We start from the raw sequence: 16362 nt of genomic DNA, 5'->3' as shown, positions 1-16362 counted from the left end.
CTTGGATCACAAACACCATTGACGAGAGTTTGCGTTCGAATCTGGAGGACTTTGATATTGCTCACGAGTTGTGGAGTCATTTGAGGACGCGGTACTGCGTCGTGTCGGGCACCAGGGTCTGCCATATTAAGATGGCTCTGAGTGGTTGCAAGCAGGGCACGTCTGAGGGCGTCATGGAGTACTATGGCCGCTTGTCGAAGGTATGGAAGGAGTACGTACAGTATGCACGAGTTCCCAGGTGTGTATGTGCGGGTTGTACGTGTAATATAGCGAAGCAGGTGGGGGACATTCACGATGAAGATCGTCTGCACTATTTCCTAATTGGCCTGGATGATCACTATGAAGCCATTCGTGCACAACTGTTAGCACGATCGCCGTTGCCAGGACTCGACGAGGCGTACCAGACGGTTATGAATACCGAGACCATGCGCGCCAAGGCTGCGAGAGGTCCGGAGAGTGTCATGGCGTTCAAGGTCGAGACTAAGGCTCGGTCGAGGTCGGGAGATGTCAGTGGCAGATTTTGTGGTCATTGCAATCGTGAGGGTCATGAGGAAGAAACTTGTTATCAGCTGATTGGATTTCCTGAATGGTGGGATGAGAAGAAACGAGGTGGACGAGGGCCTGGTCGAGGAGGCAGGACGTCGATTAGAGGAGGCAGAGTAGCTCGCGGGGCAGCGTCGTCGACCAGTGGTGTCGCTCGTGCCAATGCCGTGAGCAATGCCACAGGAGGGGCGACAACCATTGTGACGAGTGGAGACGGATCGCATGGTGCAGTGACGACAACCAATCATGAGCTTGTTGGGGTGACGAAGGAGCAAGTCCAGCAAATAGTTGACATCTTGTCACGACCTTCAACCAAGTTGCAAGGTAATCTTGATTTACGTTGGATTGTTGACAGTGGGGCATCACGTCATGTGACGGGTGATATTTCAATCCTGAGAAATATCAAGACATCAAGAAATCAACAGGTTGTGTTGCCGGACGGTCAACCTGCAAATTCAAACCAATATGGTTCGGTGGTCTTGGAGGATGGTTTCGTGCTCGATAATGTTCTATTTGTGCCTAAATTGAACTGCAATTTAATTTCTGTAACTCAATTAAGTGACGAATTACATTGTGCTGCTCAATTTACTAACAAAATGTGTGTTCTTCAGGACCGCTCGACGAGGATGGTGATTGGCGTAGGTGATCGACAGGAAGGACTATATTTTTTCCGTGGGGCTCCAAAGGTTCGTGTGCTAGCAGTGGAGTGTGTGGTCGACTTGTGGCATCAACGGATGGGGCATCCGTCGGAAAAAGTGTTGCAGTTACTTCCTCATGTGAGTCATAAGATTAGGAAGAATAAAACAATTTGTGATGTATGTCCGCGGGCGAGACAATGTAGGGAGAGTTTTCCAGTTAGTGTTAGTCGTGCTAGTCGCACATTTGAATTGGTTCATCTTGATTTATGGGGACCCTACAAGACTCCCTCGTCTTGTGGGGCAAAGTATTTTTTTACCATTGTTGACGATTATTCTAGAGGTGTGTGGATTTATTTACTGAATAATAAAATGGAAGTTGCATCGACATTTCTTAATTTTGTTGCCATGATTAAGTGTCAGTTTAATAGATCCCTTCGAGTAGTACGCAGTGATAATGGTACTGAATTCAATTGCTTACAAAATTATTTTCGTCAACATGGGATTCTGTTTGAGTCGTCGTGTGTTGGGACGCCTCAACAAAATGGGAGAGTCGAGAGAAAACACCAACATATTTTGAATGTTGGGAGGGCGTTACGTTTTCAAGGAAATCTTCCAATAAAATTTTGGGGGGAATGTATTTTGGCCGCCTGTTACTTGATAAACCGTACACCTACCCCGATCCTTGACAATAAAACACCTTATGAGATGTTGTTTGGTAAACCACCATCGTATGTGTCTATCCGCGTGTTTGGGTGTCTGTGTTATGCATATAATCTCCGGTGTAAAGGGGATAAGTTTGAGTCTCGGAGTCGCCGATGTGTGTTTTTGGGTTATCCGTTTGGCAGGAAGGGATGGCAACTTTATGATCTAGAGACACATGAGTTCTTCGTCTCACGGGATGTCAAGTTTCATGAAGGGACGTTTCCTTTTGTAGATGAATCGGATGTGTTGCCACCGGTGCATGATGGTCATGGGGGGCTTGACCATTGGAGTTTGGATGAGAGTGGGACTACGGGTCCTGAGACCGTGTCGTCGCCTGCAGGTGATACTGCTGGGGTGTCGCCGCCTACAGGTGATACTGAGGGAGTGTTGTCGCTTCCGGGAGCTGATGAGGGGGTGTCATTGACCAGTGGTGACGACAGGGGAGTGTCGTCGCCTGTGAGGGAGGAACAACAACATGAAACACCTAGTCGAGTGGATTCAGACGTCGTCTCCTCACAGACAGGTGTAGAGGAGACGACGGGTAGTGACGAGAGTGAGACAAGGCAGTGTGTGGAGGATACGGAGTTAGGAAGGGGGAAGCGTGTGAAGTTTCCGTCGACAAAGCTGAAAGACTGTGTGATACATACAATACGGGAAAAATATAGTACTTCCGACAAAACACCTACGGCGTCATCACTCTCAGGTACTCCTTATCCTATCACATATTTTGTTAATTATGAGCGTTTTTCGTCAAAGCACAGGCATTATATAGCAGCATTGCAAGAAGGGCAAGTTCCTAAGAGTTTTAAACAAGCGATGCAGCATGAGGGGTGGCGTCAGGCAATGGCTGCTGAAATCGACGCGTTGGAGGAACAGGGGACATGGACGTTGGAAAATTTACCGGAAGGGAAGAAAGCACTGGGGAGTAAATGGGTGTATACTGAGAAGCGTGATGAGGATGGGAATTTGTTGAGACTGAAGGCTCGATTGGTATGTTTAGGGAATCATCAGGAGGAAGGGTTGGATTATAATGAGACATTTGCTCCCGTCGCGAAGATGGCGACAGTTCGAACTTTCCTAGCTGTCGCAGCTGTCAAACAGTGGGACGTGCATCAGATGGACGTCCACAATGCGTTCTTGCACGGTGACTTGGAGGAAGAGATCTATATGAAGATTCCTCCTGGATTCCAGAAGAATCACTCTGACAAAGTGTGTCGAATGAGAAAGTCGTTGTATGGGTTGAAACAAGCACCTAGATGTTGGTTCCAGAAGTTGTCGACGGCATTGACGCACTATGGATTTCGACAGTCGCTGTCCGATTATTCGCTCTTTACTCTGTCTAAAGGTACGTTGCAGCTGAGTGTGCTCATTTATGTGGACGACATGATTATCGCGGGCAATAACAAGTTTGCGCTTGAGAGTTTTAAGGCATACTTGAAGGAGTGTTTTAAAATGAAAGACCTCGGGGCTCTGAAGTACTTCCTTGGGTTAGAGGTGGCACGAAGTAGTCAAGGGTTCTATGTATGTCAGAGAAAATATGCCCTCGACATCATCTCAGAGGCCGGATTGTTGGGAGCAAAGCCTGTGGACTTTCCCATGGAACAGAATCATAGGTTGGCATTGGCAGACGGGCCAGACCTGTCGGACGGTGAGCAGTATAGGCGTCTGATCGGACGTCTGGTTTATTTGGCTGTCACGCGACCAGACGTTGCCTACTCTGTACATGTCCTATCTCAATTTATGCAAGCACCAAAGGAGGCACATTGGGAAGCAGCTTTGCGAGTAGTGAGATATTTGAAGAAGTGTCCGGGTCAAGGTATACTACTTCGGTCGGACAGTGCGTTGCAGTTGGAGGGGTGGTGCGACTCGGATTGGGCAGGGTGTCCAATGACGCGTCGGTCGGTGACTGGATGGTTTGTGTCACTTGGTATGTCGCCAGTTTCTTGGAAGACCAAGAAACAGCATACTGTTTCTCGGTCGTCTGCTGAGGCAGAATATCGGTCGATGGCAGCTCTGACGTGTGAGTTGAAGTGGTTGAAACAACTACTACGCGACTTGGGGGTGACACACGACCAAGGCATGAGGATGTATTGCGACAGTCAGTCTGCGTTGCATATTGCACAGAATCCGGTGTTCCATGAAAGGACAAAACACATCGAGTCAGATTGTCATTTCATTCGAGATGCAATCAAGGAAGGGATCATCAGTCCGTCGTACGTGTCGACGAAGGTTCAGTTAGCAGATATCTTCACCAAAGCGTTGGGGAAGGCGCAATTTGAGTTTTTTTTGAACAAGATGGGCATTCGAGATCTACATGCTCCACCTTGAGGGGGGATGTTAAGATATGTTAAGATATTAGATATTATTCTGTGAATATTCTGTAGAGTCCTAACTATGGTGAGTTACCTAATGTGTACCTAGGGTTTAGGTAACTGAGTTGTACTATATATACGTATGTTATTAATGAGAATGAGATGAGATTGCCCAATATTTGACAATTACCGACTTACCGCGTTAGGCATTTTGTCTGAAGAAGAGATGATTACTCCGTAATTGAGAATCCTACATTGGTAAGAACGACACGTGCGGGCTGCTAGGAGCATAGTTACTTGGATTAAAGATCCTGTACCCGGTTTTTTTATATTTACCCAAAGAAGGTTACCGAGGGAGTGTTCCACAGTGATTCATCCCACCTTACCATACCATGCATCCCCATCTATCTACCAGCCACGTGTGCAAGCTGTTATACTCATCATTAATTTGACAATCATTGGTCGGCACCAAATCCCCGTAACACCCTTCTTTATGTACACGTGTCAGCTAGAGAAACGATATCATCATCATAATCATACCCCATTATAATCCCACTGTCACTACTATGTTTGGTGAAGGACACAAGATCCTTTCTCCCTCGTACAGTACTCCGTATTTACTAAGTCTAGTGTTTTACCAATTTACCTTTCCAAATTAAGTAAAGTATTACTCGTAGGAGTAATTAATTAATCAAATATTCTAGAAATCTTAACCTTCCAATTAAAGCTTTGGTGGCTTCCAATCTCCCTCCTCCTCACTCGTAATTAAGAATATTTTGCTTTTTCTTTTTGGTAGGTAGGATTGTTATATATTTAACCAATACGGAATACCGAGTATATATCTTAGGTTAGAGAAATTAATTACGCTGGTTTAAATTTGAGTCACTCTCAATAAACGAATATTTTACTTACGTTCTCTATTTCTCACTATGTACATCATTTTAGCTTTTTTTTCTATTTACATTTTAATTTTAATTATATTTAATACTGATATGGAAAATACTGTACAAGTTTAAAATATAAACATTTTTGTGATTTGTTACTAAAATAAAATTCACAGTAATATTAATTATCAAAATAGTTCATAAGTGTATCCAATTAAAATGATATATCTATTAAAATATTTAGAGGATATTCATCATACAACTAATTATATTCAATGTTATCTTATGTCCATCTTTTCGGGATGACATGAACTTGGTCAGAATAATCTTAATTGTACTATGCATTACTTATTCGGTGTAGAGAGAAGCACAAAGAAAATGATGTAGACAAGGTTCGATCTCAGTTTCTTTAAGTAGTATCGTACGAAATATGTCTTTAAACCTTAACAAACTAAACTAGTTGAAATTTACTATACGGACTATTTTTAGGTGCACAATTACATTCAAATTATAAATGGGAAGAGAAAATATGAATGTGCGACATATTGTACCCTGTTATTAATTTTTACTACCACTAGACCTCATCAATACACCATTAACTATAACTGTACACCAAGTATAAAAATTGACAAAAAAAAAAAACATGAAGAAGTATTATTTTTGGTTGGTTCGCTGTCAAGTGTCAACCTAATATAATAAAATGGTTAGAGAGGTCTCTCTTTCTTTTCCAGTTGGGGGTGTTGTTGTATCTCTGTCCCCCCTCTCTTCTTCGCGTTTTCTCCAGAACACCTTTTTTTGTCCCTTTACTTTTCATTGAAATCTTTCTCACAATATTATTAGCAATAATAATTCAATTTAACTTTGATTATTGTCATTAGTAGCGGTAATTAGTTTGACCAGAACTCTTGGGAGGGAGAGGGTGGCTATTTATTTGCCCCACATTCAATTTTTATTTAATTTCTGCGAAAAGGAGAGAGATCTGAGAAAGTGATAGAAATACAAGAAGCAAGGTTTTGCAGAGAAGAGATCTGAGGGGTGTGTGTGGATTCCTTTCTTTGGTGGGTGAAAACTGAAAACCAATTGGAAGCTTACTTCTTTCTTTTCCTTTATCCCTTCTCCTTCGTCTTCAGGTCACGTGTGACAGTTAGAAGATTGATTGATACAAAAACTCATTAATTTTTTTTGTATTATACAAAAAATACGAAAAAAGGAGGAAAAACTTGAAGATGATGCGTATGAGGACTAAATTGACAGGACTGTCACCTATGAATGGCAACACAGCCAATGGAGACCGACACCAAGGTGTTGGAAATGGCGGCCGCGGTGGTGGTGTTGGTGTTGGTGTCGGTGTCGGTGGAGGAGAAAGTGAAAGAGAAGGGGTGGAGAATTGGGAGATGCGGCCGTGTGGGATGTTGGTACAGAAGAGAGTAGACGAGGATCAAAATGTCAAACCAACACCAACTATTCGGGTTCGGGTCAAATACGCGTCAATCTATCATGAAATCTACATTAATTCCCAGGCTTCATTTGGTAAATACTTATATTCTGATATGATAATACTGTTCTGAATTTTATTTTATTTATTTTTATTTTCTGGAGTTGACTTGGTTTTTCTGATGATGATGAAAAATTGCAGGGGAATTGAAGAAAATGTTAGCAGAGCCAACAGGGTTGCATCATCAAGATATGAAGGTGTATTACAAGGATAAAGAGAGAGATTCAAAGGAGTTTTTGGATATTGTTGGGGTGAAGGATAAATCGAAATTGGTATTGGTGGAGGATCCAATTAGTCAGGAGAAAAGGTACCTTGAAATGAGGAAGAACGCTAAAATGGAGAAAGCTGCCAAGACTATTTCAGAGATCAGCTTACAAGTTGATAGACTTGGCGGTCAGGTAATTCACTTTATTGATGTTCTTGACCTTCAATTACAGTTAATATGATTGTTCCAACAATTGCTCGAATTGGGGACTGGTTAAGTGATTATGTTTTGGATTTGGAAGTGTGACAGAGTTGATTATTGCTTTCTTGATGTTCTTGAACTTCAATTACAGTTCGAGGGGATGAAATATGATTGTTGTTCCGACAATGGGTCGTATTGGGGATTGATTATGTTTGGATTTGGAAGTGTTGATGAAGAATGTTTGTTTGTGTGTGACTTCCAAATCGAGGAAATTTGGTTAAAGAACTTGAAAAAGTGTAATTATGAGTTTTTTGTTTTTAATTGTTTTTACTGTAATTGGGTGCAGGTGTCAGCTCTTGAATCAGTGATCTCGAAAGGGGGAAGAGTAGCAGAGAAGGATGTTGTGGGTGTCATTGAATTACTAATGAATGAACTGATCAAATTAGACGGTATTACCGCCGATGGAGATGTGAAGTTGCAACGAAAGATGCAGGTAATTAAACTCCTGATTCTAATAAGTATTCTCTCAAGAACTCAGCTTTGAAGTTCGTTACAATCTATTCTCTTCACCGTATTCTTATTGTTTATTAGACCACATCAGAAAAGGAAAAAAAATCACTAGCAGAAAGCATTCAGAACTAACCAGGAAAAATCAGACCATGCCAGACCAGAAACTAGAAAAATCAAACCAATCAGGCGAAGAGAACAGAGCCTAATTAGCTATGATTTCACATTTCTCATATTTTTCATGTAGGTGAGACGAGTTCAGAAGTATGTGGAGACTTTAGATGTGTTGAAGGCCAAAAACTCAACACCAGCAGCAAATGGAGCTCATACAACAAACAACGAAAATCAACAGAGATATTCAAATGGGAATGCTAAAAACTCAGTCATTGGTAATGGTTATAGTCAAGAGAAAACATCAAATTTGGGAAAACCGCCCCTTCCATCACAGCGACAAAGGAATTCTATAGGCCACTCGCCATTACAGCCAAAGCCGCAGCAAGAGCCATCAAGGCATTCAACTTCCGCGGCTGGGACTGTTGTAACAACACAATGGGAGACTTTCGAGTCTGCACCGCCACTTATCCCGGTTTCCCCTACATCATCACCGGGATCAGTCACTCCAAAGCTCTTCAACCCCAAGTTCCCTTGGGATTTTGAGTGAGGAACTTTATACATATCCCCCTCTTATATGTTTATGTGTGTGGATGTGTATTTTTTTTTACTTTTTTTTCACTTTTCACATTCCGATATCTGTGTCCAGTTGGATTTGGTTTCAGTTTGTTCATTCTTTTCTGTATCTAGATTTTGTTAGCACCCCCCATATTGCCTCACCATTTGGGAAATAAACGGGGGGTTGTATCCATGAATATCGATTAATACTACGATAAATGGTCCGTCTTATTTTTACTCTTTGGACTTTCTGGATTCTTTAGATATTTCCCCTTCTAGTTGTGGTAAGGATGAAGATTTGAGAAATAAATGGTGTAGATTTCATATGTTAGTTGTAATCATGAATGAAGGGAGAGATGTATTTTTGCTGGTATCAATTATCAAGCATGCAATTTGAAATCTCTAGGCCTAGTTTGTTGCAGATGTTCTGTCTCACTTTCTCTCTCTTCTATTACAAGCAAGTTCTATTATTGTTGTGTACCATTTGATATCAAAGGGTGGTGGACCTTCCCCAGCGATAAATAGCGGGAGCCTTGTTGACTGGGAACGTACGTCCAATTGATACCAAAATGTCGTGGTAGAGGCTAGAGAGGTAGGGAATATTATTGCTCTTACATGCTTTGCTTCCTGTAAGGTTTTTACTACAATCTGACAGATGAGAATGTGAACCAAAAGTGGAGAGGGATAGGGCAAGTTATCTGTAATCCCACTAGTTACACCACTTGCAACTTGCGTGAACCGGCCATGTGGTCATCACAGGCCTCCTTAGGAGCACAAAGCTAGGTGCTCCCAGGTGCATTTTATAATATGCTAAGGTAAATCCACTAGTAACACCACTTGTACGTGACCCGGCCCGTGGTCAATTGGTCATCACAGGCCTCCTTAGGAGCACAAAGCTAGGTGCTCCCGGGTGCATTTAATAATTCCACTAATTACACCACTTGCACGTGAACTGGCCCGTGTTCATTACAGGCCTCCTTAGGAGCACAAAGCTAGGTGCTCCCGGGTGCATTTACCTTGCGTGATCAGCCCGTGGTCCCAGGCCTCCTTAGGAGCACAAGCTAGGTGCTCCCGGGTGCATTTAATAATTCCACTAGTTACACCACCTGCAAGTGAACCGGCCCGTGTTCATTACAGGCCTCCTTAGGAGCACAAAGCTTGGTGCTCCCGGGTGCATTTACCTTGCGTGAACCGCCCCGTGGTCAATTGGTCATCACAGGCCTCCTTAGAGCACAAAGCTAGGTGCTCTCGGGTGCATTTAATAATTCGCCAAGGTAATTCCATTAGTTACACCACTTGTACGTGAACCGGCCCGTGTTCATTACAGGCCTCCTTAGGAGCACAAAGCTAGGTGCTCCCGGTGCATTTACCTTGCGTGAACCGGCCCGTGGTCAATTGGTCATCACAGGCCTCCTTAGAGCACAAAGCTAGGTGCTCCCGGGTGCATTTAATAATTCGCCAAGGTAACTGGTTATTCAGTTGAGGGCGGCAGTTTGCAGTTACTACAAATAGTCAAGTAGGATCATTCATTGGGTATGCTAGAAGTTTTCAGTTGTGATCATTGGATAAATACCTGGCAAAAGTCATGATCTAAAAGGGTCTGCTTGAAGATGTTGCATTGGGAGCAAGCAAAAAACCAAAGCCACCTGGAACTCCTTGTTTGTATTTGAACACTTCACTTGAGGCGGAAGTTGTCTCTGTCCCTTTGATTCCTGAGCGCACATGGAGGAAAAGTACAAACAAGGTAACATTCAGATGATGATACTGAGCTTTTAAGTCAATTATAATCCATGCGGATGAAACAGACAAATTAGAGCGGAAGCATAACACATGGCAAGATGGTAACAGTTTTTTCTTTACAGATTTCTTGCTAATTCCATCTATAATCAGATTCAGCTCACTGAAGCATGCAAGAAGAAAACTATTTCTGGTAATTTGACTAATTGGTAAATGTCATTCAACTTTTGTATCATCGACATAACGGCTTTGTTCTCTTCACTTTATACTTATTGTTTATTAGATCAAACAAGACCAAACCGAATTAGACCGGAAAAACAAAACACTCATATAAAACATTCAGATTAGACCAAAAACTAAAAAATAGACCATGGCTGGTGAAGAGAACAAGGTTGTAGCCTTGTAAACAGACAAATTAAAGGACTGAATCACTAAGATGTCACCATGTAATTAATCTCTTGTGCTCAGACACTAAAGGAAAAAAATAAATTTTATTCGATAATCTTTTTTGCGTAAGGGAAATATTCTGATGGTCCTCCATGACCAGATGCCATGGCTTTTAGCTGTCAAAAGTAAATTCCGTGGTATTGGGTGGATTCTAGTTAGCTAGGAATTGTAATACTCCCTCTGTCCTTTTCTTATTGTCCAAGGGTAAATTCACTTGATGAAGAATTGTGTGTAAAATATGCACATGAGTCGATAAAGTAGACCTCTGAAGAGAGATATAGAGAAACAAGTCGAAAAAATTACTATTTAAAGTATGGAGCAATCTCAAAGGGACATCCTAAAGTTGAATACGGGGCAAACAAAAAGGGGAAGAAGGGAATATATAATACGACGTACTTATCAAGCAGAATATTTCAACCATGAAAAGATTCTAATAGAAAAGGCAAATCTGGAACAAAATCTATAACATTAAAGGAGTAATGAAACTGACCAAAACGTGCAAAATGCCTGGCTTTGGAGCACAAAGAGCGAAGATGGCCAGAAGCAATGAGCTGTAATGGATACAATAGAATATTAGACAGTGTAAACATGAGAAATTTTCCCCCAACCTCCACACCGTCCCAATCGAAAAACCAGGAAATAACATATTCATATAGTTGCATAGTTGCTTCATGTTAAAGGCAGTGTTGCATAAAGAATAGATTGAAGAATTTGAAGAAGAAAAAAAAGTAGCAAGAAGATGTAAAGTTAAGCGAAACAAATTCATTCTTTCAAGGAAATTGGCTTTTGTTCGTAGATCTGTTAGAACTCTAAAACTAGTTTCTAAAATCACCACAGAAAGATGAGTGTGCCAAATATCTCAGAATCTGAATATGGCTAAAGCAGAGAAGGTACCACGAGGTTTAAGCGGTGATATTTGAACATTTAACAACCTAAGTCGCACACATTATCTAGACATAATCATCATAAACACCTAAACGGACTAACAATTATCCAGTTGAAGGAGCTATGATAATTGAAAATTGCACTCTGTACATGTAGGATATCTGAAGGAACTATTAAGGAGTGCATAGTATAAATTTCTATTTTTCCTTTTACAGGATAACTTTACTTTTCATAGTCTTCATATAGGAGAAACATTGCAAGAACGAGACTCAGTTACTTGAAAATAGAAATACAATTAGTATCCTATCCTGATAATTTATATGTCAACACACATCAGTTCATCCCAAGCTGCAGTAAGAAAATACCATAACATGAACTGAAACACGGATGACAATTGAAATGCCTTGATTTTTCCACAACAGTGCAAAATTAGCATGCTATCCAGAATATGCAAGTAATCACGAAAAGACAAACTTTTAAGCTGAAAGAAGAGATATACTAGCTTGTATTTCCACAACGGTGCAAAATTACCTGACAAGATCATGGTTTGACAGGTGATAAGGATTATGCCAACCATCAGTCCATCACTTCGTAGGAGAACGCATCAGCACCCTTTATCAAGTTATCATGATTATCATCCATCATCACTCTGAAGTTCAGAATCCCATTCTACGGCAGAGTTCACCAAATCAATGATCTTAATTACTCTGTTTAATATCCAAAAACATCTTTAAAGAATGAAGATTTGAATTTAGTACTAAAACTATTGAGAAAAAATGCTGAAGAAAAATAGAAAACCAACATATGTAACAACATCATGCTTCAGAAAGGGTACAATAGGCTTGGTTGACGAATATTAAGATATTTTGTAAGATAAAAATAGTACAAAACAATGCCAGGATATGTTCTAGCAACGGTCATTAGTCTCATTACTCTGCCAAGGCAAGCAAACTGAAGAGAGAAATGGTGTGTAGTTCAAATCTCAATCCCATATATATTGATGATAAAAACGGAACAAAGTAGTAGAATGAAAACTGAAAGCAGTGCCAGCCTTTGATCAAGAAAATCCTTGCACGCATAGACAGCTGGACTTCAAAATTGTTTTTATATGCAGGTCGTTTGCAGCTTATCAAGTATGTTTTACTTGATGTTCAGACCTATTGGTGCCAGATTTTTCTCTTACCAAAGGAAGTTATAAAGCTTCTGCAAACAGCTTGTAGGACTTTCCTTTGGCTGGCAGTTCCAATGTTTTGAAGAGGGCTCTAGTAGCCTGGGATAAGGCTTGCTTACCTAAGGCTGCTGGCGAATTGAATGTGATTGACGTTGGAATGTGGAACAAAGCTGCAGTCTACAAACTCTTCTGGAACATAGCTCAAAAGAAGGATAAGCTATGGAAGCGTTGGATTCATGAGTACTATGTGAAGGGGAACAATGTTGTCACTATGTTGGTGCCACACCAGGCCTCATGGGTGATAAAAAGGATCTTCAATGCCAGAACTTATACTACTGGTAACTTGAATGTTGTTCAACAACACAAATTCTCTGTCAGTCAAATGTATAGGGAACTAAGAGGAAATTTTCAGAAGGTTTCTTGGAGGAAGATGCTGTGCAACAATTATGCTCCTCCTAAATGCACATTTATAACTTGGCTGCAATCACGAGTAGTCTTGCTACCTGTGGTAACCTGCTGAAGATTAGAGTGCATTGTGACCATGTTTGTAGTCTGTGCAATAAGGAGAACGAAACTATTGAGCATATATTCTTCTTGTGTGACTTCTCTACTGAGGTTTGGAGTGCTATCTTACTTTGGATGGGTTTTAAGAGAAATGTTGGGGCTTGATCTGCTGAATTGCAGTTGTTGGAACAGCACAACAGCAATTCTGTAGACATTGCAATTCTGTTTCACACAATGTCTACAGAATGGCTATTTCTGTGATTGTTTACTTATTATGGAAAGAGAGGAATAAGATGGTTTTCTCAGCTGTTGCAGACCCCGAATATGATTGTTAGGCATGCTTTAATGTTGATCTATGCAAGATGTTATAGTGTTGAGAAGATTGCTAGCTTAGTCTAGGTTCTTTGGTTGCCTTGCTGCTGTTGCAGTTCTGGCTTGACTTTTTTTTTGTGTGGTTCCTGCCTGTTCGCTGTTGGAACTTGAGTTTGTATGTAGTTTGTTCCTTCTTGGTTTTTTGGAAATAAATCTCTATTGTTTACCAAAAAAAAAAAATATGAAAGCGTCTATCTCACTATCTATACACAAAGCAACCATACACGGAGTAATGCATAACATTTACACCGATGACCAATCCATAACGGATCCTGTCATTGGAGTGTTGGACAGGACAGCATGCTCATAGACTTAACCCTATCCAACAGAAACTGGTACGGACTTATCTAAAGATTGGTCTCAGTCTGGTGAATGAACTGACTGTCAATTTTTCAACCTTCACAAACCTAACAGTCAATCAAACCAGCAGTTCACTTGCACCTATTGAGATAACTGACCAAATGAGCAACAATGGTGAATCAATTGAAATACATGCTACCATATCACTTGGATGCTAGTTGTGCAAAATCTTGCGAGCACTTTGACAGTTTATTAGTTAATATACATTTTACTGCATTTCTTGGAGACATAAATAGAAATACTAGTTGAAGCACTGGTTAAGCATGCAATTTTTGTGTACTCTTAGAGTTATGGTATGTCTAGTGTTCTACTACGTAGTATGTTTAGGAAACTAGAGTTGTGTTAGTTTAGGAATCTAATGTTATACAGTCCTATACTCCTATGTCTATTATTGTTATATGTTATAGGTTCCTATATTAACCCATGATGTAAACCTAGATATACCACAACTCTAACAGTCATGACTCATGAATCATCTAATCATCTTTCGGACAAAGTTGTGCTTTCCGAGTAATTGAATAAGCTATTTCAGGACTATATTTGACTAATCTGAGAATTGTTTAGTATAAATATTGACATGATTCTTGAAATATTCTAACAAACAATTTCCAAATGAAAAACCTAGTTTTCAAGTCAATAAAACAGAAACAAATTCACGAGACTCAAATGATCCGATCTTCTCTAATTAACTAACACATATGTTTCCAGAAACTTACTTATTGTCTATGCATATATTGCTCTTTCTGCGTAATTGAATAAGCTATTTTAGGACTATATTTGACTAAACTGAGAATTATACAGTATATATAGTGACCTGTTTCTTGAAATACATCAAACAAACAATTTCCAAATGAAAAACCTAGTTTTCAAGTCAATAAAACAGAAATAAATACAACGGACTCAAATGATCCGAGCTTCTCTAATTAACAAACACATTTGTTTCCAGAAACCTACTTATTGTCTATGCATATATTGCTCTTTCCGCGTAATTGAATAAGCTATTTTAGGACTATATTTGACTAATCTGAGAATTATACAGTATATATACTGACCTGATTCTTGAAATACATCAAACAAACAATTTACAAAAGAAAATCCTAGTTTTCAATTCAATGAAACAGAAGCGAATTCAACAGAATCAATTTATCCAATCTTCTCGAATTAAAAACACATCTGTTTCCAGAAACTTACTTATTATAGCATCAACATCAAACATTAAACAAAATTAGCTGACAAATTCGCGCAATAGCTCTAATTATCTCAGAATGCAACAAGCAAGACAATAAAATCGAATTGATCATCAATTCATCACATTGTTATCAAGTAATCATCAAACAACAATACGCAAAAATTAACTTAAATCAAGCTGAAATAGAAACAGAAAGGTAAGCTGCTGCAATTTTTACCTCGTTGTTCAGAAATTAGTGAGCTCTAATTATCTCAGAATTCAACAAGCATAAAATCGAATTGATCGACAATTCATCACATTGTGATCGAGTAATCACCAAAGAACAATACGCAAAAAGAAACTTAAATCAAGCTGAAATAGATGTAGAAATATAAGCTGCTGCGATTTTTACCTCATTGTTCAGAAAATCAGTGAGTTCTACTGCAATGCTGCAAACCCTAGCTTTGCCGAAGAAGAACGTGAGATGAGAGAGAAAGTGATTTCGCTCCTCCGCAAGTGAATTCGCTTCTCCTCGCAAGCCGTAACAAAATTATTTCGCCAGTGATCGACGAATGAGGGAGAAGAGGGCTCTGAGAAAGGGGGGAGAGTTTTGAGTGGCAGTTTTGAATTTTTGGGATTTTGATTCTCGTGTGAAAGAGTATCAAAGAAGCTAAAAGCAAACTCATTCTCTTCGGTTTTTTGGATGATAGGCCCAAATGATAAGATATTGGATTGCTTTATGGGCCGTGTATGGGTTACTAACTTACTTATCTTTTTGTTGATAACATACTAACATATTAAGGCTCGTTCGGAATCAACGTCAGTGTCCAGTTTTTGGTTTTTGGTTCTGTAAGTTATACTTCCTCCGTTCATTTTTACTTGCAACGTTTGTCACTTTTACGCATGTCAATACACAACTTTGATCATTAATATCTTTAATTATCTTTAAAATTATAAAAAGTTAATATTTTAAAAATACACATTAAGACGAATCTAACAAAATCCCACATGACTATGTTTTATCTTATGTATAAATCATCAACAATGGTCAAAGTATAATATGTGAATAGTGTAATAATCACAAACGTTGCGAGTATTAAAAATCGGAGGAAGTATGAATTAGATTGAATCATGAACCAAAAAATAGTCATACCTATAGTAATTATTTTGATTTTCAAAACTGACAACAAAAAACTGAAAACGACTTTGTATGGCTTCAATTTTTTGTTTTTAGTTTTGTAAAAAACATAAAACTGAAAACAAAAAATGATATCGAGCGGAGCCTAATCTTATGATAAACATAAGGCAGATTAGTGATGGTTAATGTAGTTTCAAAGTAGGGGGTTCTCTTTGTCGGATGAGACATGGACTTACTGAGTTATTGGGTATTTGGGACTAACTACAAACCTGATTGCAATGGAGTAAAATTTAGAGACAGTATTTATTGAAACTTCTTAGATCTGATTGAAACTTATTGACATGATTCAACTTATTTGAATTTAACTGACCCAAAACTACATTTTTTAAAGTGAAGAGAACACCCATTTAGTTGTGTACGTGTT

The 16362-nt window shown here is 39.6% G+C and overlaps 1 protein-coding gene and 2 long non-coding RNA genes across 3 annotated transcripts; 2 read left to right on the top strand and 1 right to left on the bottom strand.

Moving 5' to 3' along the window:
• Nucleotides 1-744: 744 nt before the first annotated feature.
• On the top strand, nucleotides 745-1568 carry LOC130469252 (uncharacterized). The gene is made up of 2 exons (XR_008929675.1): nucleotides 745-867; nucleotides 1155-1568. It is a non-coding gene; the product is annotated as an uncharacterized lncRNA (long non-coding RNA).
• Nucleotides 1569-5791: 4223 nt separating this feature from the next.
• LOC110782466 (BAG family molecular chaperone regulator 3) lies at nucleotides 5792-8393 on the top strand. The gene is made up of 4 exons (XM_021986630.2): nucleotides 5792-6609; nucleotides 6716-6972; nucleotides 7327-7473; nucleotides 7735-8393. The coding sequence occupies exons 1-4, from the start codon at nucleotides 6306-6308 to the stop codon at nucleotides 8146-8148; spliced, it is 1122 nt and encodes a 373-aa protein (XP_021842322.1). The 5' UTR covers nucleotides 5792-6305; the 3' UTR covers nucleotides 8149-8393.
• On the bottom strand, nucleotides 6715-15449 carry LOC130469251 (uncharacterized). Its single transcript, XR_008929674.1, has 4 exons — nucleotides 15213-15449; nucleotides 11757-11932; nucleotides 10831-10891; nucleotides 6715-9868 (listed from the first exon to the last, which is right to left on the bottom strand). It is a non-coding gene; the product is annotated as an uncharacterized lncRNA (long non-coding RNA).
• Nucleotides 15450-16362: the final 913 nt, after the last annotated feature.

This window comes from Spinacia oleracea, chromosome 3, assembly GCF_020520425.1.
Source record: "Spinacia oleracea cultivar Varoflay chromosome 3, BTI_SOV_V1, whole genome shotgun sequence".
Taxonomy (NCBI): domain Eukaryota; kingdom Viridiplantae; phylum Streptophyta; class Magnoliopsida; order Caryophyllales; family Amaranthaceae; genus Spinacia; species Spinacia oleracea.
This window is presented reverse-complemented; position numbering and strand designations above follow the sequence as displayed.